Raw genomic sequence first — 26,813 nt, forward strand, 5'->3', positions numbered from 1 at the left:
TGTCAAGATTCAACCATACAGAATTCACAGATGTGGAAAACTGAGAGGAAGAGAACGTAAGGGAATGAATGGGTGCACCAGCGTTGGCGCCAGATGGGACGATAGTGATGATGGAAGATGGGTTTGAGCACGCGGGAGGGGGGGTAGACGGTGACGGGTATGAACGGTGACAGGTATTAGCCTCGGTGACAGGTCGGAGGTATGGTGACAAGATAATTCCACTGGTGACAAGATATGAGCGTTTCTTCACATCGTCTGGATCTCGCCGTTCCACGGGGGTTTGCAGCTTTTGTGAGCTCCTCTCGAACTCGGCCTTCGTCCAGTCTAACGATCTCTTCTATGTCTGATTGTTAGAATTTAGACTTCGGGATTATCATAGTTTGGCTTTTTATAACTCAACTCCCAGTCTCGCTCTACGACAAAGTCACAATCCCCATCCACGCCGTATCTTAGGATCCCAAGAAGAAACCACCATCACCCCCATCCTCCCTTTCTCCCTCTGCCCCCGTCCTCCTCCCCCCATCCTTCTCCTCCTCCCTCACACATCCCACATCCTCTAACAATCACCTGACCCCCCTCCCCTCAACAAACCTTCCTCGACAGCCCCACACCAACCACCCATCCAACCAAAACCGCCAAGAGCGTTGCCAAGCCCCCCATATCCTCCAGTGGGGCGGGCAGCGGAGCTCGCAGCGCAGGGGACAGGGATATTGGGTAGGGCGTTGCTACTCAGTCTTGTACAGTACATACATATGTACTCCAGAGGTGGAGGTGTGTCCGGGGGTAGGGGTAGGGGGGTAAGATGGAGGGAAGGATGGAGGTTTGGTAAGAGACGTGGAGGGGGAGGATGGAGAGATGGAGGGATGGAGAGGTGTACTCCGCACCGGTGGTGGTATCGTTCATCTAAACGGGAGTCGGGAACGGGATGATGATGATGATGATGCTCCCGAATAGCGTAGGGACTCCCGAAGCGTAGTCCTGCGCCAGTCTAGCCCAAACCCCCCTCTCCTTCCTTTTTAGTCAGATATCAGATTCCTTTACTCTGCACCCACAGTTCTGCTGTTCCAACTTCCAACACCCCTCCAACAACAAGACACAGACAACACCCCCACGCTAAAAACCCACGCTAAAAATAGGCTCGCAGCACCCACGCAGCAGCAGTGCATGCAAGAGTCTGTTTTGTGAGAAGAGAGGGCAGCGATCGCGGTAGGCGGTGAAGTGGTGCGACACTACGACGCTGCTTGATGCGGTGCGATGCAATGCACAGCATGCGTTTATCCCCCCCTCTTGTGTGTGTTGCGTTCCTAGAACGCACATATAGGAAATGTCGTGCTCTGTGTCCCCCGCTATGAAGATATACAACAGGTATAGTATTGGATTAGAGAGTTGGCTACGGGGTTCGAGACTCTGGGATAGGAAGGGATATGGGGTGTGATGGATACACAGGCTGGTGGTGTGTGTATTGGTAGGTGGTACGGATGGGCATGTCGAGATCGATATTCCCGATCTCGGCTGGGGGGGAGGGTGAGGTGAGACAGATGAGTTTATGTGCCTGTACGCGTGAGTGCGTGCGTTGAATGCGTGCTGTTCACGCTCCTGACACCCCTCCCAGGTCCAGTTGGAGGAGGGTGCTCCGGCGGCTGTTCCCTCCTTCCTCGCTCTCGGTTTTTATACCAGCTTAGTTATGGTTGTGGTGGTTGGTGGTTGTCGGGGGATCTACGGGGAAACGGTAAGGGAAGGGTTTGTTTCTTTTTTCAATGCGTGGATATATGGATGAGGAAGGTATGGTTAGATATGAGGTTACAACGTACTGTAATGGGGGGAGAGGGGAGAGATTAGACCTATACGTTTTGTCAAATATCCAACTGAGCGTTTTCGTATCCATCCATCCCACGCTGGTAGTCTGAACCCCCATAATGTCAATATCATGTGAACCCCATAATCTCATCTCCATAGTCTCATCCCCATAGTCTCATCTCTCCCCATCCATGAGTTTCTCACACCATCACTCACCTGACCACCAATCTCCCCCACATCCCATCTCCGCGCCCCATCATCCCCATCCATCGGATCCCACCCCTCGCGCACCCGCCACCCAGGAAGCGCGCCGCAGAACAGGCAGACAGGCAGACAGGCAGACAGTGCAGCGGAGCCCAGCGCAGCTCAACAACCGTGCGTACATTTTTTCTGCGTGGCACGGGATCCAAGGTTCGGAAATGAGGGTACAGAGTGGTCGGGGAAGTATGATGGCGGTGAGTGAGGAGTGAGGCGAGAAGCGAGGTGGTGGTCTGTGGGATGTTCGGGGTGGGTTGGTCTGTGCGGTTGGAGGTGTGGGTACGTAGCTTTTCAGCACCATGGAAGGGGGTGTGGTGGTGTAGGGTTACGGATTCCTGGATGGATATGGGAAGTGTGTAACAGTCTTTCCTCATGAATTGACGAATTGACGAATAAACCACCCCAATCCATCACTATCCTTAACAAATGGCCTATTCGTATAGCCATCCATCCCGCCCTCAGCCACAGCCACACCGGTTCACCAGCCAGCCAGCCAGCCAGCCCAGCCCAACGTCGTTTCCAGAAAATGGACGCCTCTAGACAACGCCTCCGGGTGACACGCTTCTGGCCACGCAGCCAGTCGTGGTTCGTACCTTAATCTAATCACACACCACCAAGAACTGGAGCACAGCACAGCACACCACCACCACTGCTGCACGCCGTGATGTATCAGGGTACGTATCCCCGACCGGTACTGCGCGCGCCTGCGGTTGTAATATCCGGCATCTACATCTACATCCCCAAGCCCAGTCATCCATACCATAGGAGTAGATGATATTGCACCCATCCGTCCACGCACATCTGCACACGCCCCTCGTAATGCACATCCATCCGCGCCCCCCGTCCACCCCACCCACCCCCTTCAACCCGCACCCCCGGGTCCCGACCGAAGCTAGTAATTTTTTTTTCCTCTGCTAAGGAAAGAAAAGAAGGAAGGGAGGGGAAGAGAGAAAAAAACAAAATTTCTGTAACAACCACATGATGCGTTTCAACGGACCACTAAGCGGCCCGACCGCCTAGCCCCGTCTAGCCCGCCACTGGGAGGACATGGGTAAGGGGGGAGGGGAGGTACATACTAAATGTAGCCCGTCGACTATGCCTTATTGTGTTTAGTGGTCCCCTTTTAGAAATCCCGGTGCGTGGACGGCTTCGTTGCAGTTCTGGTTTCGCCTTCTGTCCAGAAGACTTTCTTGTCGTATCCCTGTTGTCGAAGAAGACAGGGGAAGCTGAGCAGGGTGCGCACGGATGCGTTGAGGCTGATGCTGGCTGGCTGGTGCTATGGGAAAGCTTCTGGATCGCGAGATGGCGATTTGCAGCGCGGAGTGGGGGGGAGGATTGGTGGTGGTGGTGGGTGTTTTGATGGGCGATGGTGAGGTGGACGTGATGGGTGATGCGGTGAGTGGTGGTGGTGACGGGAGATGGGGGATGGGTTTAGGGGTCCATGGCGTGAGGGGCTGTGAGGGCGCAGAGGTAGAGGAAGAAGGAAGGAAGGAAGAATGGAGGGGAGGCAAGACGGGACTTGAATGGGATGGGATGGGTTTCGTGGTGGGTGGTGCTTACGAGTAATCGGGGGTTTTTTATTTTAGGACACACAAGAAGGATTGCTGTACTGTACAACTTGCTGTTCGGAGTACCCGTTGGTTGTGCCCTGTTCTGTGTTCTGTATGTACGTACGCAGGTGTAGGAGTAGAGTTTTTGTACGTACATGTGCCGACTCGACCTCACTCATCCAAACAGCACCACACACCACCACACACCCTTGCCACCGTCTCTTCTCTATGGTGGATACGGGATGTGGGTCAGAGTGTACGGAGTGTAGTTGTAGACAGGGGGTGGGTACAACAAGAGTCGAGAAACCTGACTAGCCCTGACTAGTAAAGTAGTACAGAACTGCAGTTTTGCCCAGAAACCAACTAACGCAACCTTGCGGCTCACACGCCTGAGTGCCGTGCTACCGAGCTACACTGCATAGACTGCACTAGTGTGTGCTCATCCACGCTAATCTAATATAGAATGGGCCTCGAGCTAGCCATTACGAGGGGGATGGTGCTGAAAGTCTGTCAAGTAGCTCCAGTACGTATCTCGGACGAAGGTACGTACACGACTCGGTGGTTGTGGTCCATGTCCATCCCATCCCACCCATCAACAACCACCAAAACCACACCAAATCACACCAAACCACACCAAAAAAAGCACGCCAGCCTTGCGCCCCTTCCCCCTTCTCTTTTTCACACCTACCACCACCACCTCCCCGTCGCCTTCTCACCCAACCCACCAAAATGCTACCAGTACCTCCCTCCCTTCGCCCCTTCACTATCACACTCAACTAATATCTCCACAACTTCTTACACACTTATACTACTAACTCAAAAACTAACAAACTCCCGCCCCTCCCCGCCCCGCCCTTCCCACCTCCCCCCCTCCCTTCCCTTACCCTTCCGATCATCCATCCTTCCATATATAAGCCCACTCGCCCACAACGCCCCCCTTCTGCCCCTCCCTCCTTCCTCTATTCAATCCATATTTTCCCACTCTCAACCGTCAACCCTCACTCCTCACCGACATCCACCTCAAGCCCTAAACCGTCTTCTCTTTGAATTCACGTCACTGCCCCGCTTCACCACGGAGTTTGCCCTCTTTCGTTCCATCTACTACTAAAAGACGACACATAATTGAAAAGGATCATCTCCTCGATTCCATCCACTCTCATCCATCTACTTCCACACGCTATCTTCGGTCGTTTTCTTGAAAAGGTCGTACAAACTCTCACTGCTGCCACCTTCTTACAACAATCTTGTTTCCCACCTACACAAACGAAAAAGAACGAGCAATCGATCTATACCATCAAACTTCATCTTTCTATAATTTCGAACAAAGGAGCTTCATTTGCCCCAGTTTCCCAGAGTCAGGTCAGTCTCACTTCCGCGCCTCCCCCCACGCCACTGCTTGCCCGAGATCCATTGTTGTCTCGGTGGCGGGTGTCAGTGAACAATCAGCTGACCGTTGTTATTTTCGTTTCTAGAACTTTTGTAACACCCCTCGAAAATCTTCACAGTCCACACCCCTCGAACTTGTTGAGTCGTCGTGAACTTCGAAGCCTACCTCAATTTCACTTCCCCCCTAGAGTGTTTTTGAGCTTGAATTCAGAAGTTTATATATATATATACAACTCTCTACGAATCTCACATTCCGACATAAATATACAAAATCATACAACATGTCTGCAATCCGCACCTCCGTCTTCCGCGCTGCGGCGGCCGCAACTCGCCCTGCCACCATGGCAGCTCGCCCTCTCTCCACCTCTGCGCGTCTCCTCCGCCGCGAGGTCATCGCTGAGAAGCAGATCCCAGTCTCCTCTTACGCCGACCCAGAGTCGCACGCTCCCCAGCGCAGCACCATCCCAGTGCGCAACGACCCCGAGATCGAGGTCCCCGCTGAGGAGGCTGGCCTCCGCGCCGCGCCGTTGAGCAAGGCTCTGTTCTCCAAGCTGCCCAAGAGCATCCAGAAGCAGACCGTTATGGATAAGGTCGTTATTGTTACTGGGTAAGTTTTTCTCTCTCATCCGGGTGAATTTGGGGATGCTGGTTTTGTGGTGGTGGCGGTGAATTTCTCACTTCCACACCAAAAACACCAAGCATCACCAAGCCCGAAAACCACACAATTTAATTTTGAACAACAACTAATATCTCCCAGCGGAGCCCGCGGTCTTGGTAACTCCATCGCTGAAGCCTGCGCCGAAGCCGGTGCCCGCGCCCTCGTCATCTTCGACGCCAACCAGACCCTCGGCGACGAGTCCGCCGCCGAGCTCCACGAGCGCACCGGTATCCCCGTGCAATTCTACAAGGTGGACGTCCGCGACGGTGGCGCCATCATCGAGGCCGTCAACGCGGTCGTCGAGACCTTCGGCGCGCCCGACGTCCTCATCAACTCCGCCGGCATTGCCGACTCCAACATCAAGGCCGAGGACTACGACCACGCCATGTTCCGCCGCCTCATCGACATCAACCTCACTGGTTCCTTCCTCATGGCCCAGGCTGTCGCCAAGTCCATGATTGCTGCCGAGAAGCCGGGATCTATCGTCTTCATCGCCAGCATGTCTGGTTCCATCGTCAACTACCCCCAGGAGCAGTCGTGCTACAACGCCTCCAAGGCGGGTGTTGTCCACCTCGGTCGCTCGCTGGCTGCTGAGTGGGCCAAGTACGGTATCCGTGTCAACTCCATCTCCCCCGGTTACATGGACACGGCGCTCAACCGCGTGCCGGCGCTCGATGCGCAGAAGAAGATCTGGACTAGCTTGACTCCTCAGGCCAGGCTGGGGAATGTGGATGAGCTGAACGGATTGGCGGTTTACTTGGCGTCGGATGCTAGCTCGTTCATGACTGGCTCCGAGATCAAGTGTGATGGCGGTTACAGCTTGTGGTAAATTATCCACTGACAGCTTGTCGTGCCTCTGAAGTATTGTTCGCGTCGCGTCGCATCGCTTCTTGTCTGTTGTTTTCTTCGAGGATGGGAAGAGGAGGAGGTAGATGATCCAAGCTTGCTTTTTTTTATGGAAGAAATCTAGCAGCACTGGGGCGTTTTTTGTTCTGAAAACGGCGTCGTTTTTTTTTAGTTTCCCCTGCGTTTTAATTCTATCTTGGGCGGGGCGGATGGAAAAGGGTTGAAAAACTGGTGGGTGGGAGAGGAGGATATACAAAGTAGATTACGGATATGGTATTTGAGAAGAAGAAGAATTTGAAGGGGGGGGTAATACAAATTACATACACTCTGATTTTGATACCTTTCAGACGTTTTTGACTTTTTGTGAATATGGAAGTGTGAATAGTTACATCTCGAAATCCCACCCGTCGCAAATGTTTATATAAGAATCGACATCGAAAGGTCGCCGCCTTTGCCGCCCTCCCATCACGATCGATTGATCCACTCTCGAAACATCGAGAGACATCAGATTTAGGTTTTGGACAAGGCTAGTCTAGCACCACCATGTCACGATACCCTCATTTCTTCAAGTCCCGGTACCTGGGTACCCAAAAACCTTAATAAAGTGTGGGACGGCGCCCCGACGATGAAGGTATCGTGAAGGAAAACCAGACTACTGCAGTAGGGAATACAAGCTTAAAATTCGAGGTGTGAGTGGAACCTGATGCCATCGTGAAAAAAGGTGTGTGTGGACCTCCTGCCCGGGCGCCGGAAAATGAGGGGATCGTGAACCAGCGGTTACATCCGGGTACGTACTGGGGTGGCGATAAAAAGCAGGGGCCTAAAACAAGTGGAACGGGATGGGATGAGGATGTGAGGGTATCGTGAGGTGGGGCGCCTTCACGATAGTAGGCAATATTGGACGGAGGCCGGGGCCGAGAAATGGTGTGGCCCGGGGGAGGGTTTTTCCGGGCTGGTGGTGTGGGAGGGTGTGGGTGGAGAGGTTGGAGAGGTTGGGTGGGTGAGGTGGTGACGACGATGTGGTGGGGTGTTATAAAATAGAGGAATAGAGGATTGGATTTTCGATGAGGTTTGTTGTGGAAGGGGGGATGAAGGAGTGGGAGGATCGTGAGGTGGTTTGGAGGGTGAGGGGAGTTGTGGGATGAGGGTTGTGATGGTTGGGCTTGGATTTTGAGGTATTTGGGATGATATGGGTAGTATGAGTGAGAGATTCGATTTGCAACGGATGTGAGAAGGGAATGGAGATTTATATACTCTGCGCAGGTGTGATAATATAAATCCAACTTCACAAGGAACGGGTAACATATTATACCAGTCCCAGAGTATAAACACCAGCCTCGACTCACTCCACAAACCGCACAGCCAGAGTTGACGTCCCGAGAAACCATCAACTACCCAGCTTTGCCGAACACAACATTTCACCCTCGCCGCCACGCCCGTCAAGGCCATATAAATTGTAGAACTTTCTTGCGAAGGTAGGCTGGACGTCTAACAACCCTCCGAGATCTCAGGGATAAAATCAACGGTTGCAAAATTGCTCGCCGGAATCTGTGTCTGTCGCTCTCTCTTCCCCTATAACTTGTCACGATGCCCTTACCCTGTCATCGTATGCCTCTCATCTGTCACCACGCCCGTATCCTGTCACTATACCTTTATTCTGTCACCATTCTCTTATCCTGTCACGATTCTCCGCAACCTGTCACTAACCCCCCCCCCCCCCCCCCGGCGGGAGGGTCAAGCTTCACCCTCATGGCCTTTCCAGCTGCACCGATAACAAACGCCGCTCTCGTCGTCCGCCCATTGGGCCCTAGTTGAGCGAGTTTTTTTGCGGTTTACGACAACCCGTCCCGTTTATTTTTCGCCTCTGGGCTTTGTTATATATTTTTATATATTTTCTTGGCAGTTTTGTGGAGGAAGCATTCATGCTCGGATGTTTTGCTTGTCATGTATGTTATATTTGGTTCTCCTTCCCTGTCGATTTTCGTGTGGACCTCGCTCTTCACCAGGGATAGGTTGTGTGGGAGTTAGATGTATTGCTCTGTACTTCTGGAGAATAATTTGAGACTCTTCGTTCGACTTGGAATATAATTTAAAAAAACATTTGAATATAATTATCCATAATTATTAGCCCACCCCGTCGTGATTCCCAGTACGTAGTCGTATCCGTGCAGGCGGGTCATAGTATCATACTTGTAGAACAGCTCATAATACTACATATTATAATGATAAGAGCCACCTCTTAGCCTGACAAGAACCAGTTAAAATAGACTCACTCAAAGGCTTAAACACTAGCTTCGACTCATTCCATAGATAGTTTAGGCAGGCAGGGCACGACCATGGCGTCATTAATCAGGAGATATAAATGGAAGGAACGATCTTGTCATTTGCACTTTCCCTGCAAGGAATAAAGGTTTATATTTAATTCTATCCGGTGGCGAAACGTGTTGTTGTGACCTGCAAAGCTATCTAACTCCACTAACCACGAAGAATAACCATAACAGCTCCCATCCAACACAGAGTTACCTTTGCCGCTTCTTCTCACCCACCCGCTCTTCTTGCCCAGATAATTGTCACCCCACATAACTCCAGATGAGCGTTCCCCGCCTCCCAGCAGAGTCCAGCGACGCACATCTAGATCGCCCAACATGGACCAACCCCGGCGACTGGGGCGCCCGCCACATCAGCGACATCGCGCCATTCACACTCTGGGACCCCGTCTCACGTCAGTACCGCATGCCCAAAAATCCCGAATACGAATGGTGCAAGGAGAAATTCGGCGGCGGCACATTAATGCAACCCGGCTGGTTCACCGCGATCTCCTCCTCCTCTCCTCCCAATCCCGCCCCCCTCACCCTGGGAGGCATGCCGCTTATCTTTCACCCCCCCGGCGAGGACCCGTGGCGGTATCTCATGCCCAGACTCTACTACGCTAATCCGCGCGTGCCTAATCCGTGTCCGGAGGTGAAGTGGGGGGAAATGACGTTCCCGACCAAGGAGCAGAATGCTGCGATACTGAGGGCGCTGGAACCGCTGGCTGCGGTGCAGAAGGTGGTGTATATGCCCTACTGGAGTGTGGCGGAGCTTAAGGTCAGGGATGGGAGGGAGTATAAGCCTGGCTCCCTGCCTGGGGTTGTGGGGGGGAGGACGATGCTGTATCACCACGCCGAGGAGTCGTTTTGCGCGTCGATGCCCAGGATTATGGAGTGTCCGCGGCTGCGGGGCGCGAGGTCAGGGAGTTGGTTCGAGGTCGGAGGAGAAGGGGGCGTGGCGCTTCTAGTGTTCGGGGAGGTGTATGCTAAACCGCGGCCGCCGATGGGTGGTGGTGGCGAGGCGGTTGGGTTTGAGGAGTGGGAGGTTAGGTCGCTGTGTGCGGTTTTTGGGGACGTGAGAGATGATATGAGGGGGAGAGCGATTGTGAGGTGTGAGACGGGGGAGGTGGTGGGGGGGTTCGATTTGGTGGATGGGGTGGTGGAGTGTGTTGCTGGGGGGTGGGATGGGGAAGATGGGGAGGGGTGGGTGGTTGTGAAGGTTGGTGGATTTGGATTTCTATTTGTTCTACCCATTCGTTGATCGTTTTGGGATTAGAAGTTATCCAGTTGGCAAAAGATCCCGAGGGATTGCCCATAACAGCTAAGTTTACAGCAAATATAATTCAGATAAAGGGGCTAATCAAACAGGTCTACAATCAATAAGCCGGTTACTCAGAACCGAGACGAGAGAGACAAGTTATATTGGGAGAGCACCAAAGTGCTTACTCTAGTCGATATTTAGGCGTCTGTTATAGATTGTGAGGCCCTGTAAACTGCCCAGCACGTAGAAAGCACGTAGAATGAAGCCGCTGAGGTGGTATCGATGAAGGTGACGAAGCAGATGTGCTTGTCCGGAATGTATCAGATGTGGTGTGTAAATCCACCCCTAATAACGGTGCAAATATCGTCGGTGGTCATCTTAGAGCGCATTAATACAGTCGGCTCCGTTCATAACATAGGCATAACTAGGGACAAATCCCAAGATACTGCGCTGCAATCTGGTGTTGAGTCTTGGGGACGTACGGGCAACAATCCTTGCGGTAATATACCTTGTGTGGTGACCGCCAGTTCAAGTTGCTGGTATTAATTCCAAGCCATGAACATCCAATCTTCAGACTCTTAGTTGACACGAATACTATAGCTTATAAGAGAATAATAGCTCGCAAGGGTCCAGTAAACCATGGTCCTGGACGATAATCATGTGTTAATATGAATCCGCGTACTACTATTATTTTAGTTTTCTCTTAATAGAAAAACTTGCACTTTCTTTCAAAAATATACTTGAATCCACGCCAACTAAATAATACCGATATAAAGATGGAGAAAAATAAACCTGCAGTAGAGGTAATACGGGGCCTCTACCTCTCATCATTTCCTGACGAGATCGACAAGAAATACACATGTGTTCTCAACCTGTGCATGACACCACACGAATACGGCTCCCATGCCTCTCCCAGACCGGAGATCCTCCACATCCAACTACTCGACTGGGACGATATCACGCCCTATATCCAACTGATCCTACAGTTCATCAATGCCGCGCTCCAGCACCCCCAAAACAGAGTGCTTGTTCACTGTGCACTTGGGGTTAACCGTTCAGCGGCTGCAGTCACGGCTTATCTCTGCCACCAGAATAAGTCAAATTCCAGGGCTGCCTTGGAATATTTAAAGAGTAGGAAACCGGATGTTCAGCCTTCGGTTATGTTTCTTCAGCAAATTGATAGGTATTTTGGCTATGGCGATACTTTTGGGATAGATCCCATGGTGGCTTTCCATGAGCGCTTACGAAAGAGGAAAGAACGGATGGCAGTGGACAGAAATAGTGTATAAAACGTAACATTGATATCGACTAGACTAGAGTGATAGTCCCTCCCGTTCTTGCCTCGATATCGGCAATAATGTCAGCAGCGGGGGTAATGTAGCCAGCATATTCAGAATCACTCCCGACTACCATCCCAACCCATTCCTTCTTGACATTAAACACCATCGATCCATCATCACCACCTTCCGCAAACTCCCATTTAAAAGATATCACCTCAACCTCCTTCGAGACCACGCCATCACCCCAACACACCGTCCGCTTCATGCTATTCACCCGCCCAGCAGTCCCCATGCGCCGGCGTGAACCTTCCCAGCCCAGGAAAATGCCACGGGATCGCTGGTCCGTGAAATGACATCGCCGGGCTCGGTTCTATAGTGGTAAGCGAACTCTGGTACGCGGGAAATCGTGTAATTAAATTTTGAGTCGTCGGGTGGCGTGTTGAGCACCGCATCCTTGGAGGGGTGGAGTGCAACTAACGCCCAGTCCATACGATGGCGTTTCTCTCCAGCGCTGCTGTGTCGCAGACCTGATGCATGGATAACCTCCCCAATCACCCCCTCTCGCTCAATGAGGGCCACAAGACTCGCATAATGGAATTTCTTAAGGCGTGTACCTTTTTTAGCATACTCAGCAAGTTGTTCCTTCGTATACTCCCCGTCGCAACACGCGGGATACGCGATTTCGATTCGCCGGCCCACTGCCCGTCCGTCAAAGCCAATGCCGAGCTCATCGTTAACAGCCCGGCCAATAGGATCTCCTGAAGCAACGGCATGGTAGGATCTTAGAAGACACTTTTGCGGCTCTCCCCCGCCTCGAGGTTGAAAGTTTACTACCGCCCCTAGGCTCCCTGAGTCTGTGTCGCTGAGTTGAGGGCTAATCGATCAACCGTAAAAGGGCGAGTTTTATCGTCATGAGGCCAGGAAACGGGGATCTTGTTTGTTGGGGCGAATCGAAAACGGTCCTTTTTGGCGACGTATTGCTCGATGGAGCAAGGACCAACTGTGGAGAGATGGATTAGTATGGTAAATTATAGATAAGGGGCGAGATTAACATACGATCAGGACTCTTGGAGGACGAAGTGTTTGAAACCAACTTTCTCGTTTTGCAGTGTATAGTCATGGTGGCGAACTTGATATGTCTGCTGAGTTGGGATGTGGCAAGTGTCTGTGGTAGAAGAGTAAGTTATTTGGATAAAAATGAAGGTGGCTTATCCAGATCTTATAACAATATGCTAGATCATAGGAGTCATAAGCTATTTTAGATAACCTCCGGACTAACAGCTACGTGCCGTTAAATGGACCCCTAGATCCAAGCATTTGTAGAACTGGACTTGTGTGACACATATTGTAAGGCCACCTTAGATCTTGCGGCGTCATAGGCAAGCAAAAGGCCTCTTTTGTCAAGATTATTCACCAGCCGCAGAATGTTCGTAGAAGTGATGGAACTGGTAGGAGTGGTCGCAGTAGAATAAGTGATGGTAGTCGTAGGTGATCGTACTCGTAGAACTGATTATAGAAACGCTAATAGAAACGGCAATTCTCTCTCGCTCTCTCTATATATATGAGTAAACATGCAAGACAGACAGTACGAGATCGGGCAATCACCTTTCCACGAAACTCGTCCACTAAGCAAATGTTTCCATCAAAGAAACCTCGAACAAGCACCCAACTTGGGACAGGCTCTCGGGTTCACTGGACGCTTACCTTCACCTCGACAAGCTAGCCCAAGACAACTGAGAGAAGCAGAAAATGCCCAGGGCCGACGGACATACGAGGCCCGCAGGTCAGTTATCATGCTGGTAAGCTCGCCCGCAAGCACCTGGGCACAAGCAGACGCTTAAGCCGTGGCGGTTTGATCAATTAATGACTCCAGGCTTTGATATCTGACAGCTCAGTCGGCCAATAAATTCAGCGTGCACGGAACGCCCTCCTAGATCAGGCTAACATGCAGGCTCGGTGAGAGCAAGCGGAGCATCTCAACGACATTATATTCGTTGAAATAGAGCTAGCGGGGTTCTCCTTTTCCATTTCAACTAGCTTGAGCAAGCTGAGCACCTCTCGTCACGTAAACAACTACACGAAATCAAACCGACGGTTCACACACAACACTGACAACAACGAACACAAGAACGAGATTAGAATGAGACCGCACTCGATAGAAGAATGGACTCGACTAAAGAAAGAAACCATGAAGAAGGAACTTGGCCAAAGAAAGAAACCAACCCAAGAACGAACCCGACCCAAGAAAGAACTCACCTCAAGAGTAAACTCACAGATTGTCCGATCACCATACGACACCCACATAACACCCACAAATCACATTCACCAAAGTAAGCCACACACACCAGACAAATACATTAACAACTTCTCCATTCAACCACAACTAACTATCGTAGCGCGGCACAACACAGAGATCCAGGTTCCGCAGGGTATCATCGATCCATCTCGGCGCCACGCGCGGGTATAAACGAGAGATAGAACACGACAACAAAAGGCAGGCTTCGCGCCACATAAAAAGACATGAGACTCGTTAGCGTCCCTGGCCCCACACACACATATCAGCACAATCGAGGTGCGCGCGTGCGGAGGCAGGGAGGCAACGTGGAGTGCATTTAGGCAGCAGTGGCAGCTGGGGCAGCAGCGACCTCCTCGACCTTGGTCTCGGCGGCGGCGGCGGTCTCGGGCACGGCCTCGGCGACTGGGGCTGGTGAAAGGGTTAGTCTAAGTCAGGTTCAAGCGAACAAAGGATTCTTACCGGCGGCGGCCTCAACCTTCTCCTCAACTGGGGCGGCAACAGCGGCGACCTCCTCAGTGGCAGCTGGGGCAGCAGCCTCGACTGGGGCGGCCTCAGCAACTGGGGCAACAGCAGCCTCAGTGATGGTAGCAGCTGGGGCGGCAGCGGCCTCAGGGGCAGCAACGACTGGGGCAACCTCAGCGACTGGGGCGGCCTCAGTAATGGTAGCAGCTGGGGCAGCGGTCTCAGGGGCAGCAGCGTCGACGGCCTTGGCAGCCTCGGCGACGGGGGCAGCCTCGGTGGCAACAGCTGAGGTTCGTTAGCGCCGCAATTACATCGGGATATTTGTCCTGCGACTCTATATCCCCACTTCTCCAGGATGTCGCCAAGATCGTTCTACGGATTTCGGATCCACATACCGGTATCAGCTGGTGCAGCGGCCGCGGGCGCGGTCTCGGTCGGCTTGTCGTCCGTGGTTGCGGTGGCAGCTACGGCGGCTGGGGCAGCAGCAGCTGCGGCGGCGGGTTTGGCTTCGGTGGTCTTGGACTTCTTGCTGGACTTGAAGAAGCTCTTGCACTTGGCCTTCAGGTTGGCGATCGCATTGGGAGCTGTGGAAGGGGTCAGCGGGTGTGTTTGGGGTGAGGCGCGTGGCGCGTTGTACGAGAAGGTCAGGAAGGTCGGGGTGAGGTTTGAAGGTGCGCACGCGACGAGGGAGACTTACGAACGCCAGGCATGATGACGGTTGGGTGGTTGGAAACTTGAGGGTGATGGTATAAGGGAGTTGAAGAAGGATGCGCAAGGCGTGAGCTTGAAGGTCGAGGTGGGCTTTGCGTGTGCGCGGAGCGGTTATTGTTGTGAATGTTGGGGAGATGAGAGTGTGAGCGAGATATACCCCAAGCTCGACGGCGCCGAGCACCAAGCGACGGTCGAATTGGGGTTAGGTTAATTTGTGGCTTAAATTGAGACGGGGCTATACTAAGGGAGATGGGCCCATGCAAGCGTCGCAAGAGAATGGGCGATACGCTTTGGACTTCATGGAGCGCGTCTTACGGGAGGAAATATTTGAGATACGGCGGCGTTCTTCAGATCTTACCTATGTCGTATTCCCAACAAAAATCCAGAGCCAGAGCCAGAGCCAATTTCTTTGGCAGGAACGACTTATTGTTGGATGTACGATGTACTGTATGTAGTACGCTGTACGATGTACGGCATGGCATGCATGCACTGCCCTGTACTAACTGCACTAACTATACATCAGACAAGGGGAAAGCTTGTACACGGGATTAGATAAGCACACAGGTCCACCAGGTCCGGGGAAATGTCTCACTGGCGTCAGATTACCATAGTAATGCGGTGGTACGTGTGGTTTGTGGTACTTCTATCAGCGACGGTGAGCCTTATCGTGCGATCAATCGTCCACATTGACAAATTAACTTGCATAGGGGTTGTTGGTTGGTTGGTGAGCATGCACGGAATACAATGGTGAGATGGGAAGATGGGGTGATGAGACACCAGACCGTTAAGATCCACAGTTAAGATTTTCAAGAGGCTTGATAGCGCATCATTATTTCCCCTGCTTATATGCTGCCTATAGAGCCAGATGGGATGCAACGAGATGCGATGGGATGCTATTTATGATCCGGATGAGCTCTGGAGGGATGGCTATTATACTAAATGCTTTATGCATTACTATCTATAGTTCGCCTGGCTACAGTTCACCTGGGCCCTGTTGCCCACGGCGCTCTTGTCGGCACATTACCTGGCAGTGGCGCCGAGCCGGACCCCGACGCAGCCCAAGGAGCACGAGTTGGCACCGAGCCATCAGCTTGGGGAGGAGCAGCAGAAGCAGGCTTTGCCCACGGTGCTGCCGTTGCTACACCCGCCTGAGGAGGAGCATTTGGGATGGTAGTGGCTGGAGCATTGGCCCATGGAGCGCGTGTACCTTCCTGCGGCACTGGACGACTTGTCGGCGCACCGCTCGTGTTTCCGCTGACGGAGATGGTGTGGGATGATGGCTGGTTGGATGTGTGTACTGTGGCGGCAGCTGCTGCTGCATTTGGATCGCGCTCAAAGCTGAACAAAGACCCGAAGTTGAAGTGCTGGACCACTGGGAATTTGGACAGCACTTCGGCATTGTACATTTTGATCATGCCCTGGCGCTTTGTTAGAAAGGTTCAGACGGGCTTTGAAATGCATTCACATACCTTGTTGACTTTCCCCCAACCCGCGCGCACCCCAGATATATCGAAGAGTATTGGACTGTGCTCCCAGAACGGCCCCGTCTTGACATCGTTGATGAAGCCAATGGCCGCGAAGTACATATTCTTCTTTCTCTCTTGGTCAACAATATTTTTCTTGATGACAGACGCAGGGTTCGGTGCATCTGGTAGTGATCCCTCTACTGGCATGGGCTGTCCATCTTGGATTGCAGGACTATATTGAGCCGATCCAAAAATATAAGATAAGAAAAAATGGTCATCCAGACCCCAGACGCCGTGAGAGCCAGCGGGCTCGAGGGAATACGTGAGAACTAATCGACGGATAACATTCAGGTAACTGAAAAATGAAATTTAGCATAGGAAAATAACTTAGGAATGCCACAACCTACGGTTCGAAGACCCCAAGTACTATACTCCTCTCCAAACGACCATCATCAGATATTTCGTTTCCTGCCGTAAACCCACCAAGCTTCCATAGACATCCCAAGAATGCCAGAAAACTCAGCTCGTGGCCTGTACCAAAATCTAGCCTCTGTGAGCTCCCAAACCCGCCCAGCAGGTATGAAGTAAGCTCATCTTCCGCGGTAGCCTCTCCCGGTGACCCAGCATCGAGAATCTCAACAGGAACATGCCGCCTCAGAATCGTGCCCACCCTGGACTCAAGAAGCTCATGCCACCTCCTGAAACTGATATTTCCAAACCTCCTCGGCCCAGTATCTGGAGGTGCTTCATCGATGATAGCTTCGATCGTCTTCAGCATCTCTTGAATCTCCTTTACTAATCCCGAAACTGCGAAGTCACTGCTACCCAGCTCCCATGTCTTTACTTGCGTCTTACCATCCACCTCAACTTTCCTAGGACACATAGCGGTGTCAAGCTGCATCACAAAGGTTCCTATGTCACTATATGCACGTGAGGTGAGGAAGTGGGGGACATCGTGCCCCTCATTGATCCTCTTCACTGGCTTGATAAAGGTATGCGGCTTCGACAGGTCCATTATTGAAAGCCTGGGTAGCTTGCTTTGTGCGGACCCGCGGGCGCCATGTGCTTCTGCCATACTGATTATTGTTGCAATCTGTTGGCTTTCTGCTGTGAAGCTGTTGGGTTGACCCTGCCATATGGAATGTTCTGTGTTGACATGACGTGGGGGAAGGGTAAGCGAGTCGCGTCTACCACCGATAACGACGAGCTATCCGCGACAAAGGAACCTTGGGAACTACGTATGCGCTCGGCTTGCGGGACCGACGTCGAGCTTTGAATATGGTAACTTGGATTGACAACAGTATAAATTAAGCTTTGAAATTAACTGAGATCTGAGTGCCTGGGCTTTCGTCTTGGTGTTCCTCTCCAATGGCGCGACGGAATGCGACCAGCGCGCCTGTCGCCGTCGCAAGCAAGCAAAACCAAGATGAAGAGGAAGTTGCGGAAGACGGTGATTGGGAGCAATTTGTTTATGCAGAGCGGTTAGTTGCTGATTCTGTCGCAACAGAAGACCAAGGCGAATTCTCGTTACTGCTCCGAGAGCAACTAGATGCCGAACAAGAAGACCCAGAAGAAGAGGACGAAGACGAGGACGTCAGCGACAACGTTCTTAACGTGTTGAACAACGCCACAAGCACACCTCGCACCTCAAGTCGAGCTTTACAAGACGACGAGCCACAACAGGACCCCCCGTTTTCTATACGGAAGCGAGTTACTGGGTTATTCACTGAGGGCTTGCGACTTCTGGGCAGCAGCGGCTCCAGACCAAACGACAACGACATCACTGACGACACAAGCCCCGCGGAGGCAAGAGACGACAACATGCAACTACGATCCACTTCAGCCTCAGCTAGCAAAGCTCCCAATAAACTTAGTCGCCCGTCGGTGCTGCACCAGCCTCTCAACACGTACAAACCATCGCCACAAGGCTCTGGGAAACCGGATGTCTACGACCTACATGCATCACCAGAGAAGGCGGCGACAACGCCCACCAGAACTCAGTCGAAACAAGCTCAGGGCGTGAAGCGCAAGAGGAATAATACAGCAGCAGCAAAGAAGCCGCCTCCTAAAGGTAAGGCACCAAGTCCCCACTTGCTCGTAACCGTTTTTAAAGAATCAGAACAAATAAAGGCAGAAGCTCCAACCAGAGTCACCAGGAGTCGAGGGTCTGGTGAGATCGTCGAACCTATTGATTATTCGAGAAAGGTTGAAGACACGGGCAAGCGGAAGCGGAGTGGTGGCACAGTTGGTGTCGAGCCGCCACCGAGGGCGAGCCGCAAGAGAAATAAGAAGGTTATAGAAGATGAGGTCGATGAATCGGAGGATGGAGACAGACCCAGCACCCCAGGCAATCAGAATCTCGCCGAGGAGGACATCCCAGCCGAGGAAGCTGCGAGTCCGCCAACATTACAGAAACCCCACGCCGTAGACGAATTGCCAGAAGCCACACCTAGCGTCTCGGACAAAGGATCACAATCTAGTGCCGCCTCGGGGCCGTCCGATGCAACCGCCAAGAGTATAAAGAAAGGCAAAAACGCAACCGTCGAGGACAAAGAAGACCCAGACGATCAAGACTTCGAAGACAGTGGTAGCGGTGTCGAATATAGTGGGAGCGAAGGGGAACTTGAACCTGAGAGCGAAGAAGAAGCTGAATCTAAGACCGAAGAAGAACTTAAACCTAAGACCGAAGGAATATCGCCTATCAATGCTGCAATTCCCAGGAGGAAGCGCCAAGGCGAACTACAAATCTCTATAAAGTCCCCTTATTTTGGGAATGACTTTATAGCCGCTAGCAACATCATAAAGGTCACGGAGTTGGTTGACAAACTTGGGATGAATCAACCCAAAGATACACAAAATGATACAGAGCCCCTGAGGAAGGCCGACACTTTTGATGGAAAAGAGATACAGGTCTTAACGAGGAACATCATCTCTTCATACGAGTCAATCCAGGGCCTCGACGAACATGAAGACCCCGATCCTGTTGCTCGAACCGAGGCGCTCTGTTCAGCTGCCAGAGACCTTGACAGGTTAGAAGTCACCGTGCGGAGAATTATAGAGAAGAAGCTTTGCGATCCCGCCAAACTTGCTGCTCGTTACGGCGGAGATAAAGGCGAGAAGTGGCGCAAAAGAATGCTGAAAGATCTGTTCCTGTTCGTCATGCCAGACATCATCAGGGCAGCATCTGCAGCCATATTCACATATGGCTCCGAGGGGCCTCCGGGCACCTTTGATCTAAAGGAGATATTACGGTACATATCACTAGTGTCGAGGCTGCTTGTCATAGTCGAGGATCCGAATAACAAAGATCATCGCCCAGTAGCAGCCCATAACACTGCCCTTCCAATCCGAAGGCCATACATGAGCATCAAGCCCCTCCTACTAGGCTTCGAGATTCAATGCAAACAAGAATTACAGCATCGAGAAGATGTGGCCGAAGCGGAGCGACAAGCTCCCATACTGGAGAGGGAGCGGAGAAAACGAGAAGAGGCGGAACGGTTGGCGGCGGAAGAGGCTCAGATTGAGCACCAGAGGCGACAGGAAGAGATCAATGATGCATTCAACCAAGAGAGGATGAAATACGGGCTAGCTCCAGTACCGTTGGCAGGCACCCAGGTGTCTCAGAAACCCCAGCCATCCGAACCGCCACAGCCGACTGAACCCCACCAGGCGCAAGAGCTTAATATCACGGCGCACCGCATACGTGCAGAGGAGGAAGTGAGCGTGCTGGCGAAGGAAGTGGAGGCGCTGACGAAGAAGCTTGAAACGGCCGAGAGACGGGCTACGAAGCTGAGACGAGAGGAGCAGCGCCAGCTCAGGGGCTATGATGCAGATGACGCGCATGAGATTGACTACGAGAGGGTGGAGATGTTCCCGGCTGGCAATAATAACGCTCCTGTCACCAAACCTTGGACTAAGACTGAGTACGAGGTGCTGGCGGATGGGCTCAGGTTGGAAACAGGTATGTCTCATTTTCTACTGTGCTGTCTGTTTCACTTAACTAATCTACGCGCAGGGCCTGATAAATACCCAAATATTGCGAGGAGGTTGGATAGGAGCTTCGACGAGATTTTCGAGAAGGCATTAGAGTTTAAGAGGGTCATAATCGAGACTCTCTATGTGCCGAAAGGGATACCAGTCCCAGCGTGGATTGAAATCATTGGTAACGAGATGTTACCCAGGGGGAGGGAGTGAGACCAGCGCGATGGCGGGGTGTGCGTCAGAGTGGCTCTTTCTTTACACTGTCCAGATACCCTATTTCACGAAGCCATGATATTATTTGCCCGGACACGTTCGTGGCACTGTGCATTCCACGCTGTCTTCCACCACCACTGTGTGACGACGACCAATCTTGCCGTGCTATCCAAATTGAACCGCGTGCATCGTGCATACGATACCCGTGACGACGTACATGCGTGAAGATTTTCTAGTCTGCTTTCTTAGTTTTTTCTTCTTCCTGGCAGGCTTCCGAAACGAGCTCTGAGCTGGCATATTGGGTCGTGGTCGGGGCGAGTGGATTCGACTCCACGGCGCTCGTTGTTAGCGGCCTAACGGTGACGCTGGATGCGGTTGATGTGTTGTAGGCTAACGCGACGCGCAGAACCCTTTTTTCAGGGTCCAGTAGGAAGCGTCAGACTGCCAGGGCGGGTGTAGAAAGTGGGGGTTTTTTCTGGGGGTCCTGGACGGTGCAAGGTCCACATTGCAGATGGTAGAGCGGCTTGGGCCCATCATCGAGGGCACGGTGTGTAAATCAATATAGTTCGGAGCAAATAATTGCGATGGCTGGCCGTGGATAAATAAGTTACTCGTTATTATGACGAAGTAAATACAGACGGAAAGAGCGGTAAGCCGGGTGTCGCGTCGGTATGTTTTGAAGCTACTATTAGAGCGACTATATCGACTATATTGAATATAGTGACAATAATAGCGGGTAGTAGAGTAATAGCGTGTTTATAGGAAATGATTTGTGACTATTTTGGATGATTTGGGTGTGATTTGGGGTGATTCGGGATGGTTTTGGCAATAATTTGACAACCACAATAACGCCTCTAACCTCATGGACCCCTGACACCGAACCGGCGGTGACTTCCACTCGCCTAATTAGGCTTTGAAGCTCTCCCCTGAGCCGACGCGTGTGGGACGGATGCCCACCGCTGTCTTCTCAACCCCCCTCCCCCAATTGAATTAAGACGAGGATCTTGTCGCTGCATCTCCCATTCCTACCTTAACGCCAATTATACTATCGCAACTGTTACTCTAGGTAAGACAAACCCATTCATAATCATAGCCTCACCTACTCTACTCTATGCACAGGGGTCTGATTCATATACAGCCTGAAGAAAGCTCAAAGTCCCACTTCGCTGCGTTGGCGCCGTCGACAAAAACAATAGCCCACCACTCTTATACCTCACCACCCAACACCCGCATCGATTTTTCCTCTTCTTGCCTGCGCATACAGCGGTGAGGCACCAACGACGCCGAACACGTAGTAAGTCCCCCCCTCTTCCTATGGAGATCTCTGCCCATCAGGTGCAGCGCGCACAGTCGGGCTCGGGCATGCCTGCGTTGGCTCGGCCTCGCATCATCCAACGGGCGTTGACGTGGCGCCGTGCGTCCCTGGTATATCAGACAGGCGCAGGCAGCATGTCCCGCCCTCGATGGCCAACAGATCCTCTTCCTATACTCCTATTATATAATTCGTTCGCTGACAGTTGCCCCCAATGGCAGCTAGGAACTATCTGTGTGGTATCTCTCCACGAGAGATCCGATTGAAATTCAGGAAGATGGCCGATACCGAACCTAAGGACGTCGTGGTGCAAGAGGAGGGCACGCAGGAGGCGTCTGGAACCGAGACCGCCGGCGAGGAGACGACGGGGCTGGTTTCGGAGGTCGAGACGGAGACCGAGAAGGAGACCCCAAGCCCGAGAAAGGTTGCGGTCAAGAAGGACAGTGTTGTGCCAAAGCGCGCTGCTGTCCCGGCGAAGCGCCTAGGATCCTCGGCGACCTCGAGCACGAAGTCGGCTACAACTACTACGTCGACTGCGAAGACGACTCCAACATCGTCTGTCTCGCGTACCACGACTGGCGGACTGAGCAAGCCACCTACAAGACCAGTGGCTGGATCTATCGCCAGAAAGCCAGCGACCAGCGCGACGGGAGCGACATCGTCGAGTGCTGCTTCGCATAGGTCCGCCTCGTCGGTTGACGAGAAGAAGCCAATAGCTGGAACCGCGAGACGATCATCCATACTCCCATCGAGCAGCTCGGCAAGCAGGACTACACCAACCACCGCTGCTGCGGCTCGCAAGCCCGCTGTATCTACCACCTCGACCCCACCAAAGCCAACTACGAGGGCCGTTACTTCGACAACCCCAAAAAGCACAGCTTCGAATGGCTCCGTGACTGGCCGCTTGGCATCGACGACTGCTAAGCCAGCCGCTACTGTTGCTACGACGGCAGGAAGGAGAATCTCGAATATCGCTGGCTCCATCACAGGCTCAACAAGTCGAACTGCCGCTTCTGCAGCCGCTGCCAAGGAGTCTGAGGACCTGAAGGCCAAGCTCCAGGAGAGCGAAGCCAAGGTCGAGGAGCTCAAGGCCGAAGTCGCTGCTTCCCAAGAGAAGCTGGCCGACTTGAGCAAGCAGATCGAAGAAGAGGCCGCTCGCGTCTCCGCTGCCGAAGAGGGCATCCGTAAGGAGCATACCGAGCTGGTCGAGAAGACCCGCGACTCCCACAAGTCGGATGTTCAGACCCTCGAGGCGCAACTCGTTGAGCTTGAGACGTCATACAACGCCAAGCTCGATGCTTCCAACGCAACCGCTGTCGAGTCTGCCGAGGCCCTCGAGAAGAAGCACACCGAGCATACAGCCGCATTAGCTGCGCTCGAGGCTGAGCTTCAAACTGCCAAGGATTCGCACGCCAGCACTGTCGCTGCCAAGGAAGCGGATATCGAGGCGGCGAAGGCTGATGCTGAGAAGGCTCAGGGAGAGGCCAAGGCCTTGAACGAGACTTTGGATTCGTTGAAGTCTGAGCACGAGGCTAAGTCTAAGGAGGTCGAGGGTACCATTGCTACCCAGAACGCCGAACATGCATCGGCATTGGAAGAGCTGAAGACAGCCCTCAAGTCGCTCACCGATGAGCACGAGGCTACTATCTCGGCATTGAAGCTCTCTCACCAGGAAGCTTTGGATAAGGGAACTAGCGATGCTAGCACGTCGCATTCCGAAGAGCTCAAGGCCCTCGCCGACAAGCACGAGGAGGCGCAAGCAAGTCTCCAGAAGGAGCTCGACACCGCTGTTGCATCTCACGCTAGCGTTGGCGCTGAGTTGACCTCCGCCAAATCGGCACACGATGAGGACAAGGCAGCCCTTTCTGCCGAGCTAGCTGCCCTGAAGGAGAAGCTTGCCACCGCAGAGAAGGATCTTGCTGAGTTGTCGGAGAAATTCGAAGCCGCGCAAGCTAAGATTGCCGAAAGCGAGGCAGCATTGACCAAGGCCAATGGCGAGGTTGCGAACATTCAAGCGGAGGTCCTGTCGCTCCAAAAGATGATGGATACCGTCGACGAGGCTAGCAAGAGCAGCGACGAGGCGCACAAGAAGGAGCTTGCTTCCCTGACGAAGACTCTGGAGGAGAAGACGAAGGAGATCTCTTCCATCAACGAGAAGCACATCAAGGAGCTGGAGTCGATTTCCAAGGACTACCAGAAGGAGATCGACGCTCTGGAGAGCCAGTCAGGCTTCAAGGACAAGTACGACGAGCTGAATGTCCAGCACGAGGAGCTTGTTAAGTCTCACGATGCCGCGGTCGAGGCTCACACTTCGGAGTTGGAGAAGCTGAGAACCGATCACGGCAGTGCCGTTGATGCGCTCAAGGCCGCCGAGGCCGCGCACGAGACCGCTGTTGCCGACTTGAAGACCTCGCACTCCAAGGAGTTGGGCGAGGTGACTGAGCGTGCTGTCTCTGGTGACTCTAACCACGCTGCTGAGCTTGAGAAGATCCACTCTACCCACAGCGCCGCTCTTCTGTCGTTGACGGACGAGCACGTAACCGTCCAGTCGAGCCTTGCAGCTGAGATTGAGAAGTACAAGGAGGCCGAGGCTGCGCTGAAGGCCGAGACTGAGAAGGTCGCCGCGCAAGCCGCGAAGAGCGAAGCTGAGATCGATGAGCTGAAGGTTGCCCTCGCCGAGGAGAAATCTGCCAAGTCTGCTGCGCAGGCTGATCTCGATGCTGCTATCAACAAGAAGCCGGATACCACCGAGCTCGACGCCCTCCGTAAGGAGCATGATTCTCTTAAGGAGGAGCACGTGGCTCTTGTCAACAAGGCACCAGACACCACTGAAGCTGATGCCCTCAAGGCTGAGCTCGCGACTCTGAAGGAGGAGCACACTACGCTCCTCGCCAAGGAGCCAGATACCACCGAGCTTGATGCTCTCCGTGTTGAGCATGGGTCCCTCAAGGAGCAGCACGAGGCTTTGGCCAACAAGGCACCTGACACCACCGAGCTCGATGCTCTCCGCAAGGAGCACAGCTCCCTCAAGGAGCAGCACGAGGCTTTGGCCAACAAGGCACCTGATACCACTGAAGCTGATGCTCTCCGCGCCGAGCTTGCAACTCTCAAGGAGCAACACGAGGCTCTTATCAACAAGGCACCTGACACCACTGAGGTCGATGCCCTCAAGGCTGAGCTTGCCGCCCTCAAGGAGAAGCATGAAGCTCTCGCCAACAAGGCACCCGACACCACCGAGACCGATGCCCTCAAGACCGAGCTCGCCTCCCTCAAGGACCAGCACGCCACCGCGCTCTCCGTCGCCCAGAAGGAGTCCGAGCAAGCGACCAAGGAGCACCTCGCCGCCAAGGAGGCGCTCGAGAAGTCCCAGGCTGACTTTGCTGAGCACAAGGCCACCGTGGAGAGCAAGGAGAAGACGAGCGAGTCGGATTACAAGGATATGCATGACTCGCTCACGCAGCTCGTTGAGGAGGCGAATGCGAAGGCCGAGGCTGCTACCAAGAAGGCGGCTGATGTCTCATCGCATGTCGCTGAGCTCGAAGCGCAGCTGAAGGTTAAGGATGCTGAGATTGCTGAGGCTAAGGCATGTTTCCTCCCATATTGCCTGCCGTCGATGTGAAACTAATATCAAAACCAGGCCACGGCAGCAGCAGCACCTGCCGCAGTAGAGAAGCCCAAGTCTGGGATCCTGGCCAGCAAATTCGCCGAGGACCTCGAGGAAGCTGCACCAGCCGCGGAAGGTGAGCCAGATAACTCGTCAGCCGCGCTCGCTTCGGTGGGTGGCCTTGCCTGACTCCCTTTTGTGCAAGTTTACTGACGAGATTTTGTAGTTGGCAGCGGCAAAGGTGAAGGTGTCGCAGCTTGATGAGATGAATGATGAGCTTAAGGATGAGAATTTGAGGTTTGTCCATCCCCTCCCCCCCTTATCCCGAGTTACGGAAGGACAGGTGCTGACGTGTTAGAAATAGAATGCTCAAATCCATCAGCGAGATCTCGACTCTCCCCGATGAGGTCGTTGTTTAAACACCGTCGCCATCACTCGCAACTTGTACTCGTGTTTTCCTCTATTTCTGTATTTTTTTGGTCTCCAACCTCAAACTCAACTCTGTTCATTCGATACCCGATCGCCGCCCTTGCCGCCTGCGGCGGCACGTTTTCCTGGCGCAATTTTTTGCTTTTTGTGTGCGCGCGTTGGATACCGGGTTTTTTGTGCTTTGGTTTGGAAATTTGAAGGGTGGTTGGAAGGGCCGGTCGAGAGTGGATGCATGTATGTATGTGTAATTACTGCTGAGGGGCCGAGAATTATGTGAGGGGGTGAGGAGGGTATGTAAGGGGGGTTGTTTATCTGTGATGTTGTGATGAAGGGGGTGTTATGATCAGAATGGAATTGGCACACAGAGAAATGGACTGGATTAATGGCTCGTAATTTGATATGGTGAAGCTCATGAAGAGTGGGTTAGTGAGAGAGAGGCTATTGACCATTGGCCCCCTGTCCCTGGCTGCTTCCTGACGTTTGTCCTGTGATCACCCTTTGCTTAACTTATCGCTTGTTGATCTGCTCTGCGCAGATTCATCTGAATAGTACTCATGCTGTTGAATTGGCCATATGTATCCACGTGCTCGCTCGCCCTACTCTCGTCTAAGATAAATGGATATGCCAACTTAAAAGGAGGCAATCAACTCGGGTCTCGAGTCGCTCATGGAAATAACAGAGTTTGAGAAGGAGATATGTCGGTTTGCTACCTATTTGATAAGCGCTCACGATCGAATCATGTCTCGTTCCGATGAAGGCTAGACAAAAATCAAGGATAGTGGTTGAGTGGTAGCATCTAGACGGTGGTAGCATTTAAACGGTGGCAACATCAAACGGTGACAGCATCTCACGGTGGTGACAGCATGTAGTCCGACATTATTGGAGTTTATGCCCTTCAATAGTGTCAGAATTGCTACGTCTGGTTAAGCTCAAGCTTTCTCTCCACGTACTTGTCGTTCTTTTGCGTGTTTAGCACCATGCATTTTCCTCTGGG

The 26,813-nt window shown here is 52.8% G+C and overlaps 8 protein-coding genes across 8 annotated transcripts; 4 read left to right on the plus strand and 4 right to left on the minus strand.

Moving 5' to 3' along the window:
• The first annotated feature begins 4,503 nt into the window (after window positions 1-4,503).
• On the plus strand, window positions 4,504-6,825 carry VE01_04957 (uncharacterized protein). Its single transcript, XM_018274423.2, has 3 exons — window positions 4,504-4,964; window positions 5,078-5,598; window positions 5,749-6,825. Exons 2-3 carry the CDS (start codon window positions 5,273-5,275, stop codon window positions 6,476-6,478), a joined length of 1,056 nt encoding a protein of 351 aa, XP_018131434.1. The 5' UTR covers window positions 4,504-4,964; window positions 5,078-5,272; the 3' UTR covers window positions 6,479-6,825.
• Window positions 6,826-8,838: 2,013 nt separating this feature from the next.
• VE01_04958 (uncharacterized protein) lies at window positions 8,839-10,528 on the plus strand. Its single transcript, XM_018274424.2, has one exon. It carries the CDS (start codon window positions 9,085-9,087, stop codon window positions 10,063-10,065), a length of 981 nt encoding a protein of 326 aa, XP_018131439.1. The 5' UTR covers window positions 8,839-9,084; the 3' UTR covers window positions 10,066-10,528.
• A 1,087-nt stretch (window positions 10,529-11,615) lies between these two features.
• VE01_04959 (uncharacterized protein) lies at window positions 11,616-12,118 on the minus strand (the record flags this gene model as incomplete). The annotated part of the gene is made up of 2 exons (XM_018274425.1): window positions 11,616-11,959; window positions 11,998-12,118. 2 exons carry the CDS (start codon window positions 12,116-12,118, stop codon window positions 11,616-11,618), a joined length of 465 nt encoding a protein of 154 aa, XP_018131438.1.
• Window positions 12,119-12,184: 66 nt separating this feature from the next.
• Window positions 12,185-12,465, minus strand: VE01_04960 (uncharacterized protein; the record flags this gene model as incomplete). Its single annotated transcript, XM_018274426.1, has 2 exons — window positions 12,185-12,345; window positions 12,402-12,465. The coding sequence occupies 2 exons, from the start codon at window positions 12,463-12,465 to the stop codon at window positions 12,185-12,187; spliced, it is 225 nt and encodes a 74-aa protein (XP_018131504.1).
• A 1,492-nt stretch (window positions 12,466-13,957) lies between these two features.
• VE01_04961 (uncharacterized protein) lies at window positions 13,958-15,200 on the minus strand (the record flags this gene model as incomplete). The annotated part of the gene is made up of 4 exons (XM_018274427.2): window positions 14,801-15,200; window positions 14,499-14,687; window positions 14,101-14,388; window positions 13,958-14,049 (listed from the first exon to the last, which is right to left on the minus strand). Exons 1-4 carry the CDS (start codon window positions 14,811-14,813, stop codon window positions 13,958-13,960), a joined length of 582 nt encoding a protein of 193 aa, XP_018131505.1. The 5' UTR covers window positions 14,814-15,200.
• A 322-nt stretch (window positions 15,201-15,522) lies between these two features.
• RRD1 (peptidylprolyl isomerase) lies at window positions 15,523-17,403 on the minus strand. Its single transcript, XM_018274428.2, has 3 exons — window positions 16,688-17,403; window positions 16,284-16,635; window positions 15,523-16,232 (listed from the first exon to the last, which is right to left on the minus strand). The coding sequence occupies exons 1-3, from the start codon at window positions 17,353-17,355 to the stop codon at window positions 15,795-15,797; spliced, it is 1,458 nt and encodes a 485-aa protein (XP_018131502.1). The 5' UTR covers window positions 17,356-17,403; the 3' UTR covers window positions 15,523-15,794.
• On the plus strand, window positions 17,314-21,280 carry VE01_04963 (uncharacterized protein). The gene is made up of 3 exons (XM_059463656.1): window positions 17,314-18,351; window positions 18,400-20,241; window positions 20,296-21,280. Exons 1-3 carry the CDS (start codon window positions 17,649-17,651, stop codon window positions 20,472-20,474), a joined length of 2,724 nt encoding a protein of 907 aa, XP_059319791.1. The 5' UTR covers window positions 17,314-17,648; the 3' UTR covers window positions 20,475-21,280.
• A 140-nt stretch (window positions 21,281-21,420) lies between these two features.
• VE01_04964 (uncharacterized protein) lies at window positions 21,421-26,252 on the plus strand. The gene is made up of 6 exons (XM_059463657.1): window positions 21,421-21,540; window positions 21,613-21,768; window positions 22,008-25,369; window positions 25,424-25,561; window positions 25,617-25,687; window positions 25,755-26,252. Exons 3-6 carry the CDS (start codon window positions 22,064-22,066, stop codon window positions 25,807-25,809), a joined length of 3,570 nt encoding a protein of 1,189 aa, XP_059319792.1. The 5' UTR covers window positions 21,421-21,540; window positions 21,613-21,768; window positions 22,008-22,063; the 3' UTR covers window positions 25,810-26,252.
• Window positions 26,253-26,813: the final 561 nt, after the last annotated feature.

The sequence above is a fragment of the Pseudogymnoascus verrucosus genome (genome assembly GCF_001662655.1).
Source record: "Pseudogymnoascus verrucosus strain UAMH 10579 unplaced genomic scaffold scaffold_15, whole genome shotgun sequence".
Lineage (NCBI taxonomy): Eukaryota > Fungi > Ascomycota > Leotiomycetes > Thelebolales > Thelebolaceae > Pseudogymnoascus > Pseudogymnoascus verrucosus.

Bases quoted from the DNA above. Each gene is read 5' to 3' on its own strand.
- VE01_04963 (XM_059463656.1), top strand. From the start codon at position 17,649: ATGGCGCGACGGAATGCGACCAGCGCGCCTGTCGCCGTCGCAAGCAAG. The intron at 18,352-18,399 runs GTAAGGCACCAA...TTAAAGAATCAG, and splicing joins AAAGAAGCCGCCTCCTAAAG to AACAAATAAAGGCAGAAGCT. The intron at 20,242-20,295 runs GTATGTCTCATT...ATCTACGCGCAG, and splicing joins TGGGCTCAGGTTGGAAACAG to GGCCTGATAAATACCCAAAT.
- VE01_04957 (XM_018274423.2), top strand. From the start codon at position 5,273: ATGTCTGCAATCCGCACCTCCGTCTTCCGCGCTGCGGCGGCCGCAACT. The intron at 5,599-5,748 runs GTAAGTTTTTCT...AATATCTCCCAG, and splicing joins AAGGTCGTTATTGTTACTGG to CGGAGCCCGCGGTCTTGGTA.
- VE01_04964 (XM_059463657.1), top strand. From the start codon at position 22,064: ATGGCCGATACCGAACCTAAGGACGTCGTGGTGCAAGAGGAGGGCACG. The intron at 25,370-25,423 runs GCATGTTTCCTC...TATCAAAACCAG, and splicing joins CTGAGATTGCTGAGGCTAAG to GCCACGGCAGCAGCAGCACC. The intron at 25,562-25,616 runs GTGGGTGGCCTT...GAGATTTTGTAG, and splicing joins CGTCAGCCGCGCTCGCTTCG to TTGGCAGCGGCAAAGGTGAA.
- RRD1 (XM_018274428.2), bottom strand. From the start codon at position 17,355: ATGGCAGAAGCACATGGCGCCCGCGGGTCCGCACAAAGCAAGCTACCC. The intron at 16,636-16,687 runs GTAGGTTGTGGC...TTCATTTTTCAG, and splicing joins GTACTTGGGGTCTTCGAACC to TTACCTGAATGTTATCCGTC. The intron at 16,233-16,283 runs GTATGTGAATGC...ACAAAGCGCCAG, and splicing joins GTTGGGGGAAAGTCAACAAG to GGCATGATCAAAATGTACAA.
- VE01_04958 (XM_018274424.2), top strand. From the start codon at position 9,085: ATGAGCGTTCCCCGCCTCCCAGCAGAGTCCAGCGACGCACATCTAGAT.